At 49.6% G+C, this 13,683-nt stretch overlaps 5 protein-coding genes across 5 annotated transcripts; 1 reads left to right on the top strand and 4 right to left on the bottom strand.

Annotated features, from left to right (window-relative positions):
• Positions 1–1,703: 1,703 nt before the first annotated feature.
• On the top strand, positions 1,704–4,130 carry FOBCDRAFT_51411 (uncharacterized protein). The gene has a single exon (XM_031189688.3). The coding sequence runs from the start codon at positions 1,908–1,910 to the stop codon at positions 3,912–3,914; it is 2,007 nt and encodes a 668-aa protein (XP_031033673.1). The 5' UTR covers positions 1,704–1,907; the 3' UTR covers positions 3,915–4,130.
• A 353-nt stretch (positions 4,131–4,483) lies between these two features.
• On the bottom strand, positions 4,484–5,250 carry FOBCDRAFT_243361 (uncharacterized protein; the record flags this gene model as incomplete). The annotated part of the gene is made up of 2 exons (XM_059610541.1): positions 4,484–5,022; positions 5,094–5,250. 2 exons carry the CDS (start codon positions 5,248–5,250, stop codon positions 4,484–4,486), a joined length of 696 nt encoding a protein of 231 aa, XP_059465784.1.
• A 966-nt stretch (positions 5,251–6,216) lies between these two features.
• Positions 6,217–7,937, bottom strand: FOBCDRAFT_322741 (uncharacterized protein; the record flags this gene model as incomplete). The annotated part of the gene is made up of 4 exons (XM_059612089.1): positions 6,217–6,234; positions 6,311–6,745; positions 6,799–7,476; positions 7,539–7,937. 4 exons carry the CDS (start codon positions 7,935–7,937, stop codon positions 6,217–6,219), a joined length of 1,530 nt encoding a protein of 509 aa, XP_059465783.1.
• A 973-nt stretch (positions 7,938–8,910) lies between these two features.
• On the bottom strand, positions 8,911–9,897 carry FOBCDRAFT_279020 (pectin lyase fold/virulence factor; the record flags this gene model as incomplete). Its single annotated transcript, XM_031189671.2, has 1 exon — positions 8,911–9,897. One exon carries the CDS (start codon positions 9,895–9,897, stop codon positions 8,911–8,913), a length of 987 nt encoding a protein of 328 aa, XP_031033656.2.
• A 746-nt stretch (positions 9,898–10,643) lies between these two features.
• FOBCDRAFT_298112 (uncharacterized protein) lies at positions 10,644–13,196 on the bottom strand (the record flags this gene model as incomplete). The annotated part of the gene is made up of 1 exon (XM_031189670.2): positions 10,644–13,196. One exon carries the CDS (start codon positions 13,194–13,196, stop codon positions 10,644–10,646), a length of 2,553 nt encoding a protein of 850 aa, XP_031033655.2.
• Between the last annotated feature and the right edge of the window lie 487 nt (positions 13,197–13,683).

The following is a 13,683-nucleotide window of genomic DNA, read 5'->3' as shown; positions in this document are numbered from 1 at the left end:
GAGTTTGAAATAGTCGGTGAGGACGGAACTGCAGGAACGTCAATCCCTAGCAGCGGGTCGATGTCCATTTTGTTTGTTTCCAGGTTTCTTGGGATGGCTGTTTCTCACCGGGGCTCTGCGGCTTCGGGGCCCGGGCGGGAACACCAGCAGAGCCCCCGGGCGGACGCGGACGGCGGGTGGCGAGCCTGTATTCGAGGTCTTGGCCTGGTTATGTACGGTGTTTTATTACGCGGGTTGGTCTTGGGATGAGATCATAGAGGCCTGGTCGATGATAGCCACATGAGGGACGATTGCTTGCATGTTGGTGGGATTGGAATTGTTGGACGTGGGGAGCTGACATTGCAATTAATCTGAGTACATTAATGAATCAAAGGGCATTGAGTGAAGTAACCAACCTGTGTGGGCTCAAGAGTAAAGTACTGTATGTTCTGAGTCAGATGTGAAGCTCAGTGCTATCGTGGGGCTTGAAAGATGACCTCAGCACAGTAATATCCTGACTCTTGCGACTCTCACACTGTTCATCTACTCCTGATATCCCATGTTAATGAGACCCCACCATGGCCCTGACGGACTCCAAGACACCCCCACCAAGAACTGGTCTGGGCTAGGCTTGACAGAATCAATGAGACATGGTTCCCACGGGGAAACCGCTTTTGATGCTGGGGTAAGAGGCAGAGACACTATCGTGAGCCTCACATTGCGAGAGATTGAGCGCCCTGTTTGTGAACAACAAAGGGAAAATGCAGTGCCCAGATACGATGTGCGCCTGACACGGCCCCTGAAAACGGGACCATGAATGAACATCATCATTGCCACGCACTTCAAGATCTGAGGGGACATGTTCCATTTTTGATTTTCAGGGTATGACAGGCGCCTGGGTTCTGAGTTTACTGGTGGTGCCCGCTGGACTGGGCCGGCTAACGTTAGCTGGGTTGGCAGACCCTTCTCCTTGTGTTCCAGGGGTCTTTTCTGCACTGCACTTTTGCCTCGGGAACTGGTGTCCGCGTCGTGTCATTCAAGGTGGCATGTGGGATGAGATGCTGAAAAACAAGAAACTCAGTGTAGACAGATAAGCAATTTGGTGATTCTTTTAGTTGGAGTTCTCTGCAACATATGATGATTTTGAGGCCGTGGAAGGCAGCTGGACAATTGATAGCGAGGCTTAGGTCTTGGACTTGTTCGATAGTTTGTGGCGGCACTTCCAATGCGAGAATAGAGCAGAGTCTGACCGAACATGGACTTGACACTCCATCCATTGACAAGGGTCTGTTGCCCGTTGATTTGACTGAAATGTGAACTTGTGACCGCCGGCGTCGGACGCCAGCCATTTCCCGCTTCCATTCTCGTCACCAAGAGAATGAATGGATGGATCAGAGACAATTCCATCCATGTACCTCTACTACCGAAAACAGACTTATCCTGGTACTGTGCTGTTTAGTGAGGTGAGGTGCCTCTATCGCCCCGCCCGCTCTTTTTGCTCTGGCCTCTGCTGTTGCTAAAACCAAGGTCGCCCGCGCAGTCGGAGTCTCTTATTCCAACTGCTTTTCTCTACCAGAGCAAAAGTTGACTGTCGTCACTAGCAAACCACCTTCACATTTTTTAATCTTCCCTTCTACTTTTCTTCTCTTCCCCTTCCCACTAAAGCCTTTTACCCTTCCTCCACCGAAACATCCTGCGGTCTACCCCAATTGCGGTCTTCTCATTGCCCTTACCTAAGGCAAACACTACTATTACTCACTTGTTTTTGTCCCCCCCTGCCCCTCCATCACAAGCACAGGACAGGCACAGGCACCGCGAGCGAGCGAGCGCAACGTAGGCCAAGTACGAACGAGCTCGCATCAACCCAGTCAAGTCCGCACGAGTCATCTATTCCCGAACCCTGGTCTTTTCTTTCTCCTCCCCTCATCATGGCCACGACAGACAAACCTCGGCGACGGTTTGTTCCAGAGCCCATTGAGACCACATTTTCAACCAGTCGATCAAGCAACAGATCAGATGAGAAAAAGACGCCTCGCACAATGAGACCTAATCCCGAACCTACACCCGAGCCCTCGCCTCGTTCTCCCTCACCTGGCTTGAATGAGTTGCAGAAGAAGCACCAGCAGCGACCAAAGCGACGCTTCGCTCCCCAGTTGATCGAATCGTCCCGTAGAAGCCGCAGAGTTGGAGATGCAGGACCTGCGACCAAACCTACCGACAAGACCGACATTACCCCTTACACAAAGAACATTTACACCGCCACAAAACACCGCGGCAGGCGGCGAGACGATGCCCACGAATCCCCTTCCAATGGCCCCAGACGTCGCGAATCCGAGGATGAGAATGTCGTTTCGTTTCTGCTAGAGATCGCTGCGAAGGAGGCGGAGCGCCAGATGCAGGAGGCCGCTCTCGCCGCGTTCCCCAACAGTCACATTCGTGAAGGAAATGTCGATCATTTTTACTTCCGTGAGAGTTCAGGAAGTGATCAATCTCCCGAGAGCACTTCTCCCGTGCATGATCACCATGGCCATCCCGTCAAACACCATCACAATGTGCGGCGGCAATCGTCCGACAGCAATCTCGGCTGGTGGCATAAACACATGCAGGAGCATGTCGAGGCCAAGCAGGAGCAGGAACAACAGCAGAAAGATGAGGATGCTATGGCGATTGACGAGAAGCCTGGGGAGATGGACACCCTCGTTGAAGAACCTGCAGTGGAAGCACCAGCGGTTAAGAAGGACGAGGATGTTATGATGCGAACCGATACGGCAGACCTCGATGCAATGGACCTTGAACCTCCTCCGGATCCGATGTGGACCACCTCGAACACCCCTCGTGATAGCAGTAGCAAGCGGTCATCGATCGGTGTCAGTGGCCCGATTGGTGAGACGCATATGCCGTTGCTTGACACAGAATCTTATTTGACAGCCGAGCAACGCAGCAAGGCATCGTCCCCGGCACCTGCAGCATCCCGACACATTGGCGAATCTACGATGCCCTTCATCCCATCGGCCCCGGCCGTTGGATCTGCAGATATCCCGTACGCCAAAGCTTCTCAAATACCCCCAGACACCGGCGGCTTTGCTGCCACGCGCAACCTCGCCCGACCCTTCGGATACCGACCTTTCGGACGCGGATCGCCTGCTCCCTCGTTCCAGAAGAAGCGTCTGGGTGTCACACCGCCCATGCTCGGCAAAGACCTCGTTTTCCGGAGGTGTCCGTCTCCCAAGCAGACCAAGCTCGAGCCCGATCACCCATTCGCAGAACGCCATGCCGAAGAGAAGTTCCGGGATCTTTCGGGTCAGAATGGTCTCTGGAGAGGCTATTGCTTCAGATCAGACTCGAATGACAACTACCTGGTGCCAGCAGACCTGCATGCCCCACCAATGCTCGCCACTCCTAGACCGGCGGCCACTCCCGGTGACGCTTCAAAAATCAGCTCTCCACCATACACAGACGAGCCTGCCATGATCGGAGCAGCCAATGGCCAGGCCAACGGTGTAGCGCAGCACCGGACACGGGCCGGTCCCCCCAAGGGACTCCACATGCTGCATGGTATTAACGAGCGTCTGCAGAAGGAAAAGGCACATGCAGAGCTCGAAGATAAGATTGATCAGGAGTTTGATGATAGCTTTGTCACCCAAGTGTACAACTATCTATCGCTAGGCTATCCTGCTATGGCCCGCGCTTTTGATGGCGAGCTTTCACGTATTAGCTTGATGAGTATTGAGGACCTTGAGAGAGATGATGAGAAGCAACTCGCCCAAGGCCACCTCGTCGAATCAGAGGCCGACAAGCCTCGCGATCAGAGATGCCCTCGATGGCATGCTCTTCAATCCTATATTAAGGAGTGGGCTAGACAGCACCCCAACCTCGACAGCATGGACCCCGTTGGATGGGGTGTCCGAGAACGACGAGGCAGCTGGGCTGTCTAAGCTTCACATTGCGATATCGATTGCGATATCGTTTGCAAATTCACTGTTTTATTGCGCCTTGCTTACAGATTTCGGTTTCAGAAGATGTTGATCGGTTAAGAACACAATTGTTTAAACCATGGAAGGGCGTTTTGCTTTTACATCGTGGAAATTTCTACGCATGCTGTTCGAGTTTTTATAAGAAGCATGATGGGACGAGGAAGTCCCCGGAGCGGGCTTTGCTGTATGGACCAAAGTAGAGGAGGATCAAGTTTTATAATGCATTTGTTTGCGATGCTCAGCGGTGGATGGCCTAGAAGGTGGTTCTACTAGATTACGGAAAGACCGGGGAGGAAAGACAAAAGCTACCAGAGGGGGACCTAAATGAACTGGATGGAGACGGCATGCGAGAGAGCATCGCTGTAGTGATTAGTGTGAGAGTTCAAAGACTTGTTAAGTGCCGCTACACAGATGTGTAGACAAAATGCATTTTAAACTCGGCCGAATGAACCGAGAGAGTTTGCGCTGATGATAATTGAGGCTCACATGAGTGTAATTGAGTTGACTGCTTTAGATCGTGTGAACTGCCATCACAACTTTGACCCATCTTTCCCACTCTCTTCAATAACTTTCCATTCTCTCCCACCAACACCAACCGTGTCCCCCTCTTTCAATGTCTCTTCGCCCAGAATTTTCTCAATCGGCAATTCCGCATCTCCCATACTAATAGTCCTCTTCCACCCCTCTTTCCACTCCCATCTTTCGAGTGAAATATTCTCTCCAACTCTGATCAGCCCCTGCGCATAACATCCCAATCTCACTACTGAGCCCCTCACTCCGTTCTTCTCATCCTCCGTTTGAAGAACAAGCGCTCTGACAGCTGGTTCGCCAGGCACAGCAGTTGGCGTAGCATCATGCCACAGCTCTTCATACGCTGTGTCGATTCCAGTATCAGGGTTAACCATACTTCCCTTTTCGAGGGTTAGATCGTTTGGTTGAGGATACATGAAGCCGGCGTCGGAGTCGAGAGTGCGGGATGATATCCATTGATGGAACGTTGAGTGGGAAGTCAAGTTTCCGTCTGGGTCGGGGATTTTGGTAGATACTGTTGTGCCGGCTATGGCCCAGTCTAGACGAGATAGAGGAAGGGGTTCTGATGCGTATCAGCTGTGAGTGGGAGACAGTGTAGGAGGTGCGTACCATCTTGACCGGTCCATGATGGGTCGTTATCGGGGAGGAGAATGCGTAGATCAACGAAGCGCTTGAGGCGTGGTGATGTTACGACTATAGTCGATGTTGGCTCAGAGGCCTCGTCTGGGAGCCAGCGAATGAACTTTCTTATCGAAATCGTACCCATTATGAGATATTTAGTTGTATGTAAGAGTTGTGACTAGGCAAGTGAGGAGATGAGATGAGAGTTGAGCCAAGTGAGTTATAAGTTGAAGAGGGGGCTGATATGCGGGGGCGGAATCTGGGGCTGTTGAGAGCGGAATACCGATATCCACCAGGTCCCGCCAGTATGGTACCAGTCAACGTCATTTATTCCGTAGGTGTTGTATCCTAAAGCATTTTGGAACTCGCTGGCTGATACAACTCAGTGCAAGAATAGATTATGGTCAAGAAACTTGGGATCATCATGGCTCGTTTTATACTTAACTTCTGCCGTTCTGAAAGATATATCTGTAGCCTTGGGGAACTGGAGATGAAAGCATCGATTCCATCCATACGGGCCATCTATATTGGAATAGTGTCAAAAGGATACATTGCCAGAGTGACTATTTGTACATATAAAAGCTCACACCTATAAAAGCCCATATCTGATAAGACAACGCAAAACCGCCTGCTAGTAGAAAGATGAAAGCATAGTCCAACATTTGATTGAGAAATGAACAAAGGGAGAAAAACGCGAGCAGTAGGACACATCTCAAACAAAAAGTCACCCATTTGGCCCAATGCTTTCTATCCGCCCAAACTTCCAGACCATAGGCTAAGAGCTGCAAAAGCTTCAGAGCCACAGCAGTAACTAACATGTACGGGTCAAAGTAGGAAACACCAACCCTCCAATTCAAGAAGCGAAAAAAACACGACATTAAAAAGAAGGACAGAAAGATGTAACATGGGAAAAATAACAATATGGCAAATCGCCACCTGGTAGCTCTCAGTCTCGGCATGTGATAAATGAGATTTACTAAAAGAAGGTAAGTAAAACAAAATGGTATTAAGTTGCAAGAAAAAAACAGTAACAGAGCCACGCTCTTTTGGCTTGCTGTGCCAGCCTGCAAGGCCCGTGAGTTTGCAATTCCAAAATTTAACGCGCAAAAGTTCAGAGAGACTTGCATCGCTGAAGATCCGAGGAATAAGGTATCGTAAGTTGTCAGTTTCAATGGCCTGCTCCAAATCGCCTTGGACAGAAAAACGTCGCAGACGACCCAATAAATCTGGTAAAGGGGCTGTAACAGTAATATTGATAATGCAATCTGCAACAATGGCAAAGCAAGTCCTTCTGTGTCTGGCTGATCGAGGACAAAGTAGATTCCGACCTCGATGTATGATAGCGCTGCCAAAAAGAAAACACCTCGGTAGGCTAGGCTGTCGACATGGCCAAGGCCAGCGACGGGGTCAAGGCCACTACCGGGACCATTCATCTGCTGAGTATTGGTATGAGTCATTTGTGGTGTGTGAGTCTTAGGTGCCGTGTAGAAAGACTCGATCGCTATTGCAATCGGTGCAACAAGAAGGATCAGCGGAAGAACCTGGCCAAATGTCCACTTATTATCATCCGCGGGAGAGGGTATTCGAAACTTGACCAGTCTTGTTGTAATGTAGATTATGGTGAAGAGTAGCCAGTATACCTAAGAATGATGTTAGAAATATCTCATCAGTGTATAGGTAAGAGATGACATACCTCGGCGAGAAAGGAAGTAAGGAAATCGAGCTGAATGCTGAGTACGACGAGGAGAGCGATCTTGAAAGGTTCTAGCAGATGACCAAAGAAACCTTGCCCTTTTCTTCGGGCTCTAGGATCCCATATTTGGGTGGTAGAACCGGCATCAACACCGTATCGCAAAATCCTTGACTTGTGATGCATACGATATGCAAACTTGCGCAGACCCCCCTCAAACCTCTCAAACATCTTGGCAATGCGTATCGAAAACCCCCAAAGAAGAAGAAGAATCATTTTAACACCCGATGAAAAGGTGATTGAGTTCACATCGACACCTTGTTTGAAGTAGCAGATGGCAGGGCGACCACCCTCTGCTGGGGGAACTTCTATTCCTATTAGCTGATCAGCTTCCCTGTACCAAGGATTGTCGCCAAACGTCGTTGCCAGTCCAACTGCCACCGACAACAGGATTTGAATAACAGCCATAGCTGTTAGGCGCCAGATGCATTTCACGAAGTTATTGGTAAGGTGGTTGCGGAGGAATGAGAGGCTTGCGAGGTGGGTGACGGAAGCCATCCATGCAAGATAAATCATGTATTGCCAGTGATAGGCAACTATATCGCAGCCCATAGCTACATATGCGCTAATCAAGATTGCGAGCGCTGTGAAGCTTTGGATATCGGCAAGCATCAGGACGCACTGCGATATATATGACCTGAGCCTATGTAGGTACGAAAGGGCTGGTGAGAATCGAGTCTTACGTTGTTGAATATCCCCCCAAGCCTCAAGGACCTGCATGGTACTGGATTTGAGGAGTCGTTTCCTAGACCAGGTACTTTTTGAAGAAGGTTGTTAACGAAGTAGTCGACTGAGTTCGGATACTTGGAGAGTTTTTGCGTGCCCTCTTTTCGAAATGGGTCCAGTTTAGGATCGAAGGCTTTGAGATAATACACGATGAGAACTAGTACTACCATCCACGCTGTAAGAACGAATGCTAGAGTGACCTCGTCGCTGTAAGTCTCATGAATATGTCTGACCGTGATTCCCACGGTGTGAGGTAAATTTGTGCTTACCCCGATCCCTCCAATGTCGCCGTAAGAGGGAATGTCCTCCGGGTAGTCTTCGCAGGTGGAAGTGCAATAGTCTGAAGAATCCCACATCTTGGGCTGTGTTCTTGACGGAACATGATCTTTGAAAAAGAGGTGTCCCTGAACATTTATGTATCAGTCTGACATGATCTGTTGTTCAGCTCTACCGGGTTGCTCAGCCTCACAGAATCAGGCTCTGCAGCCAAGAGCACCAATACATGCAAGTCGCTCAGTCACGTTTCATCAACCACTCCAACGAGGAAGCAAGATGCGAATTCAGCCTAATCAGATTCACAAAACAATCTGAATGACTTGATGTATACGAAACCAACCTTGCAGGAAAAGTCGGCGAAGAACAACACCTTGCTATGTAATTGGATGCCTGTCTTCACCCTTGTAGGCAACTTTTGTACCTGAAGATCGTCAGCACTGGTCTCCTGAGGCTTAAAATAACAACTGTACTAGAACCAGTGATTGTTTGCATATATTAGTTTGCTAATTGGGTTGAAAATAGTTCAGGGTTTTAAGAGAGAGCTGAACAAGGATAATCTCCTTTCCGCCTAAGACAATTAGTACAGACATACACTCGCTGGCTTTGCCAACAAATCGACTCCACAATAACGCTTAGAATATGGCTTTAAAATGCTTAATATGGCGGCCGGGCTCATATGCTATTTTGTAGTTGTAAACTTCGGAACAAGTAATAGCAAGGGCAGTCGCACTGTGATAGGTAGTGATTAGACCAAAGGGATACCATCAAGGACGAATAGGTCTCATCAGAAAGGATGATTACATTGTCGGTAAATAAGATCTAATCGGAGTTAAAAGGCCTTGAGAGTAGTTAATAATGATACCCTAGATTTAGGTCAGAAGTTTTCTTGCTTCCTTAGGCCATGGGCTGAATTAATACGAATTTTATGAGAATTCTACGGGAATAGTTATTTGGGAAAGTCTTATACTTAAAGTCAGAGTCTATTGGCTATGAAAGGCTTTTATTTGTCTAGAACTCCCTTTGTCAAGCTTGGCAGATACCAGATCGCACCACTTAGGCGTTGATGACACCGGTACCGGCATTCTCCTTGAGATACTCACAAATACAATCCGCAGAGTCAGTAGTGTAGTCATAAGGGGGAACAAAATCCTTCTCCTGCGTGATCTGGGCCTCACTGTTCTCAAAAAGATTGTCCTTCTCAATAGCGAATCCATCCTCCTTGGAATCAAGGTTCGTAACAATAGGTCGCTTAACGTTAACAAAAGCAGTAGTTTCAACCAGGACTTGAGCACCCATGCGAGAGTTCACTCCAGATGTGGGAAGATCCTCATAGCAGCTGCTGTAAATATGCGCGGTTCCGAAACGAATGGAGGGAGCGCGGCTGTTGATGTTACTCCAGTAGTTGTGGTGGTAAGTAACGTGGAGCTTCCCAGTGTCTTGATCGCCGTTGCTGTCGCTGTGGCCGATAAGACTGGCTTTCCAGTGGTCGGAGAACTTGTTCCATGAGAAGGTGAGGAAGTCGGAGCCGCGCTTGGCGTCGAGGAGACCGTCGTAGAAGTCCTTGTCACCGGTGATACCCTCGGCGGAGAACTCGTTGTGGTCGATCCAGATGTTGGTGGAGGTCTCGATGTCGATGAGATCCATCCCTTTGGGAGGGTTCTTCATGGCGAGGTTGCGGATGATGACATTGTCGGCCTTCTTGATGCGGAAACCACTGTCAGTGAGGCCAGAGTTGGAACCGACACCAAGGATGGTGGTGTCGCTGTTAACGTTCATGATATCGCAGCCGGTAAGTTGGCCGTCGATATGGATGACGCCGCCATTGGAGAGAGCAGAGGTGAGCTCCGAGCAAGAGGTGACGGTGACAGGGTCACCAGAGCCTCCAGTGGTCTTGGCTCCGTACCCAACGAGCTCATCAACTTCGGCTGCACCGCAGCTACCAGAAGAAACCACAGAACCAGCAGACTCGGAAGCCTGGGGGACAGGACAAGCAGTGGCCAAGAAGGCAGGGATAAGAGAAATAAGGGCGGATCGCATCATGGTGATAATAGGCACAGCCTTAACGATAGACAGATAAAGAATGTAAGTGTAGTTTATAAAGAATGTAGTTGAAAAGAAAGTGAGTTACCAAAACACCATCTCAATGAGAGAGGAGCCCAGATATAAATGTTTCTACACCTCCACAAATATGTCATCCGATTAGACTTAAGATTAAGTCTAAAGATCAGGAGTCTCACTGCTCTCCTATGTTTGGCGGACGAGAATATCACCGCCTGGGCAACGGCGCCAAGCTGCTTATTCCCCGTTTTTCGGGTCTCGCGAGTGGAAACATTGGAGGCTGAGATATCTTGGCAGAGTGTTCCTGAAAACAAGCGAGCTTGGCTGGGTTTCAGGGCTGATGGAGTGTTTATTACCGGATGACAGCGGGCGGCTGCGTTTTCTAGAAATGTGCTAAGATCGACATCTATAGCCGAAGGGAGTATTAATCACTCGTGGGTTCTGTAGTTATGTCAAGATATTTGCTCGGGCATGCCTTGAGGTATCAAAGGGCTTGAGATGCTTGCATCCATGGGTGAAAATAAACTTGTCAAAAGGCTGCTAAGTTTATCCTAAGTTATTATAAGATACCATAAGCTATCCTAGGACAACATAAGCTTCCTTAAGCATCTTCATCTCTCAGGATTGAAGGTATGAAATTAGACTATTAGATAACTGGGGTCTATGTGATAGATAAGCAACCCTACTCGAGAAATATGGATAAAACGTCGCCTTTACGGATATTCCCGTCATGAAGCACACGAGAAGCACCCCCTATCGTAGTATTTCTCCGTGCCCTGAGGATTATACGTGATTCCCAAACTAGCAGGTCCAACTCTAAAGGGATAGCACTCAGTGTTGCTCTTGATGTACGCAAAGCCCTGACAATCTGCCCGTTGGAGGCAGACGGCAGCGCAGTTGGCCAGACTTCCAACTGGTTTGATGACATAGTTTAAGAGACGAGCGCTTTGAGCTTGTTGGCCGCTTTGACCGGGGATACCGCAGGTAACGTCGTCGCTTAGAGAGGCTGAGGGTACTGCACAATCCGTTGGCTCTGCTTGTGTCGTTTGAGTAGTGGTTGGTTCCCCTGACGCGCTTGTTGCAGCTTGGGTGCTGGAGGAATCCTCGCCAGCTGGTCGTGTCGAGGTGATCATGGTTGTGGGGGCCTCAGATACAGGCTGCGAAGAAGTGACTGCGTCACCGCAGAGCGTGCAGCTCATACACTCCAAATTACTCCATACGCCAGGTGCATTGGAGACTCCATCGATAGTTGGATCTGAGCTGAACATGCACCTCATCCCAGATCTAGTAGGATCGATAGCAAAGGCCTTGCACGACCTATCAAGCTTGCAAATGAGAGCACAGTCTTCGAATGTGTTTTGATTAGGGAAGTCAGCGAGACTACGGCCATATGGTTCGACATTGCGTGGCCAACCACGCTTGCCACATGTTGCTGTTGAAGGCACAACGTTTGCGGCGGAACAGATTCCGGGGGATGGCACGCCGTTGGCACACAGAGCTGCTGTGGTGGAGGGAGGTGCAGTAGTTGTAGTTGGAATAATTGTTGATGAGTCGGCCTTGTCACTGGCTTGGCTTGCACTCGTGGTTGATTCAACGTCAGAGGTGGTTGCGATAGCTGGATTGGTAGTCGTCGGCACAGCCATGGTCGAAGTTGTCTTGTCCTCCGCAGCACATGTCCACTGAGGCATATTCGCAGGGTCTTGACCAATAGAAATGTAGTCAAAGTAAGCATTTCCCTGTCCACAAGCATGGCAATCCATATCCGTAAACCAGAAGAGCTCACTTCCGGCCTCGGCAACCTCAGAAGATCTGGCGTCATACAAACTACAGCTCCCAAATGTCGCTGCATAAGACTTGCAAGAAGGATATTTGGCACAAAGATCGCGGCATTCGTTGCTAAGACCACAAACGCCCCTCGTCGAAGCAGTCAGGAAGGGTTTGGCACAAGATTTTGCCTTGCCTTTGACTTGAGTACAAGACTTGGCGGGCGTATCAGCGTTGACGTTTACGCATAAAGAACCAGCAGGTTGCTCGGCGCACTCGTCCTCTTGGATACAGCTTCGGTCGTAAGCCCAAGCGGCATCAAGGCCTCCATTGGTAGGGACGTCAGCCCAGTTTGTGGCGAGAAGGTTACAGGTGTTGGCGCAGCCGCTGCCTTGATAAAGCCATTCGAAGCTTTGGCAGTTGGTATCTGAAAGGCAGAGAGCAGCACATTGCTCTTTTGTGATCTTACTACCACCGTACCCCTTGTAGCCTTTTGTGCTGCTATAAGGCCTCTTGGCGCAGCCTCGACCAGCTGCGCCAGTTCCGAATTTGGCACAGAGCTTAGGGCCTGATGCGGTAGGGTTAGTTGGTGCAGAGGTCGGGGCTGAGGCGGAGGCTGAGGTGGACTCGACTGTCTTGTCGGTTGCTGAGGCTTCATCGGTAGTAGTTTGTGCTTGAGAGGATTGGGTTGTAGGAAGGCCAGAAGACTCGGTGCTGCCGCTGCTAGTCGTAGCTGTGTCCACAGCTGGAGCGGTGCTTGTTTGAGCCGGAGCAATGGTAGCAGCATGCTTCGACGTAGGAAAGAACAACGAAATGCCATCAACCCACTCATCGCCAATCTTGTTAGAGACAAAGACTTGGTCGAAGTAGACTTCAGCAGAGCCTCCGTCGATACAGTTGAGCTCGAAACGAATCATTCCACTTGTAGTGGTGACAGGCATAGAGTCGACAAACTCCAACCAGTTGTTGCCTTCAGCGACGACAGGAAAGTATGGAGTTGCTCCAAATTGAACATTTCCGTAAAGTCCTTCGATACGACACGTATCCGCGATAGCATTGTTCACGATAGAGTACCAGAAGCGAACAGTGAAGTCACTGGGCTCTAGATTGTCGAGCTGCTGCTGAATCCAGGGGTTCTCGGATACGAAATCTCGCTTTTGACCGGGAGTTCCTGAATTGGTCTTGAGTTGTACACAGTTCCTCTCTTCGGTGTGGTCTCCCTGATATCCTGGGCCTTGAAGGAGTTTCGCATTGCCACCGGCTTGAAAGGCGTAGATACCGCCATCTGATGAAGGATCATAGCCTCCAAAGTCGCCGTTTGTCACAGCATTAGTGATGACTACTGGTCCGTCAGTCGTTTCAGATGGAGGTGCTGATTTGGTTGCTGTTCCGCCGGTGACTGAAGCGGAGTCCGTAGTCTTAGCTCCAACTGGTGATGAGGGCTTGCAATTGCTGGCAGCAACAAGTTCAAACGAGCTCGCAAAAGCCAAAGCCACAAGCGCTGAAACGGAACGCATCTTGAACGAACGAATAAGCCGAAAGGCTAAAACGAGTGACTGAGCGAAAGAAGGTTATCAATCACCTACGCCACTTGAGAATAAGAGCGAACTAAGAATATATAACAGTTGCGAAGGCGTCCACCTCCCGCTGCCCGACCGTTCTCCTGACATGATGGGAAATTTCCGCGGTCTTGGTCTAGGTTTATCGCGTGGAATTGTTCGATAGTTCTCAGCTTTGAATCAATAGCTCTGATGGGGTTTCCTATTTAGAGAGGATGATGGGTCTAGATTGGGTTGGTCTAGCGAGCTATTGAATGCCTAGTGGGCTGTTTAGACGGAACCCTGGACTGCAGAACGGGTTTTGCTGATGAATACGCTCTCGAAGTTGTCAAATTTTAGGTACATGGGAAGTAAGACTTCTGCCTCTCAAATGCTAGCTCCAGCTTCAACTGCCGATCTCACCTGTTTTGTTGTAACGGGCCATCCCGAATCCAGACTCTCGGGA

This window comes from Fusarium oxysporum, chromosome IX (assembly GCF_013085055.1).
Source record: "Fusarium oxysporum Fo47 chromosome IX, complete sequence".
In the NCBI taxonomy this organism is placed as follows: Eukaryota; Fungi; Ascomycota; class Sordariomycetes; order Hypocreales; family Nectriaceae; genus Fusarium; species Fusarium oxysporum.
Note: the sequence above shows the minus strand (reverse complement) of the source record. Positions and strands in the feature narration are given on the sequence as shown.

Coding starts and splice junctions, on each gene's coding strand:
- FOBCDRAFT_51411 (XM_031189688.3), top strand. CDS start 1,908: ATGGCCACGACAGACAAACCTCGGCGACGGTTTGTTCCAGAGCCCATT.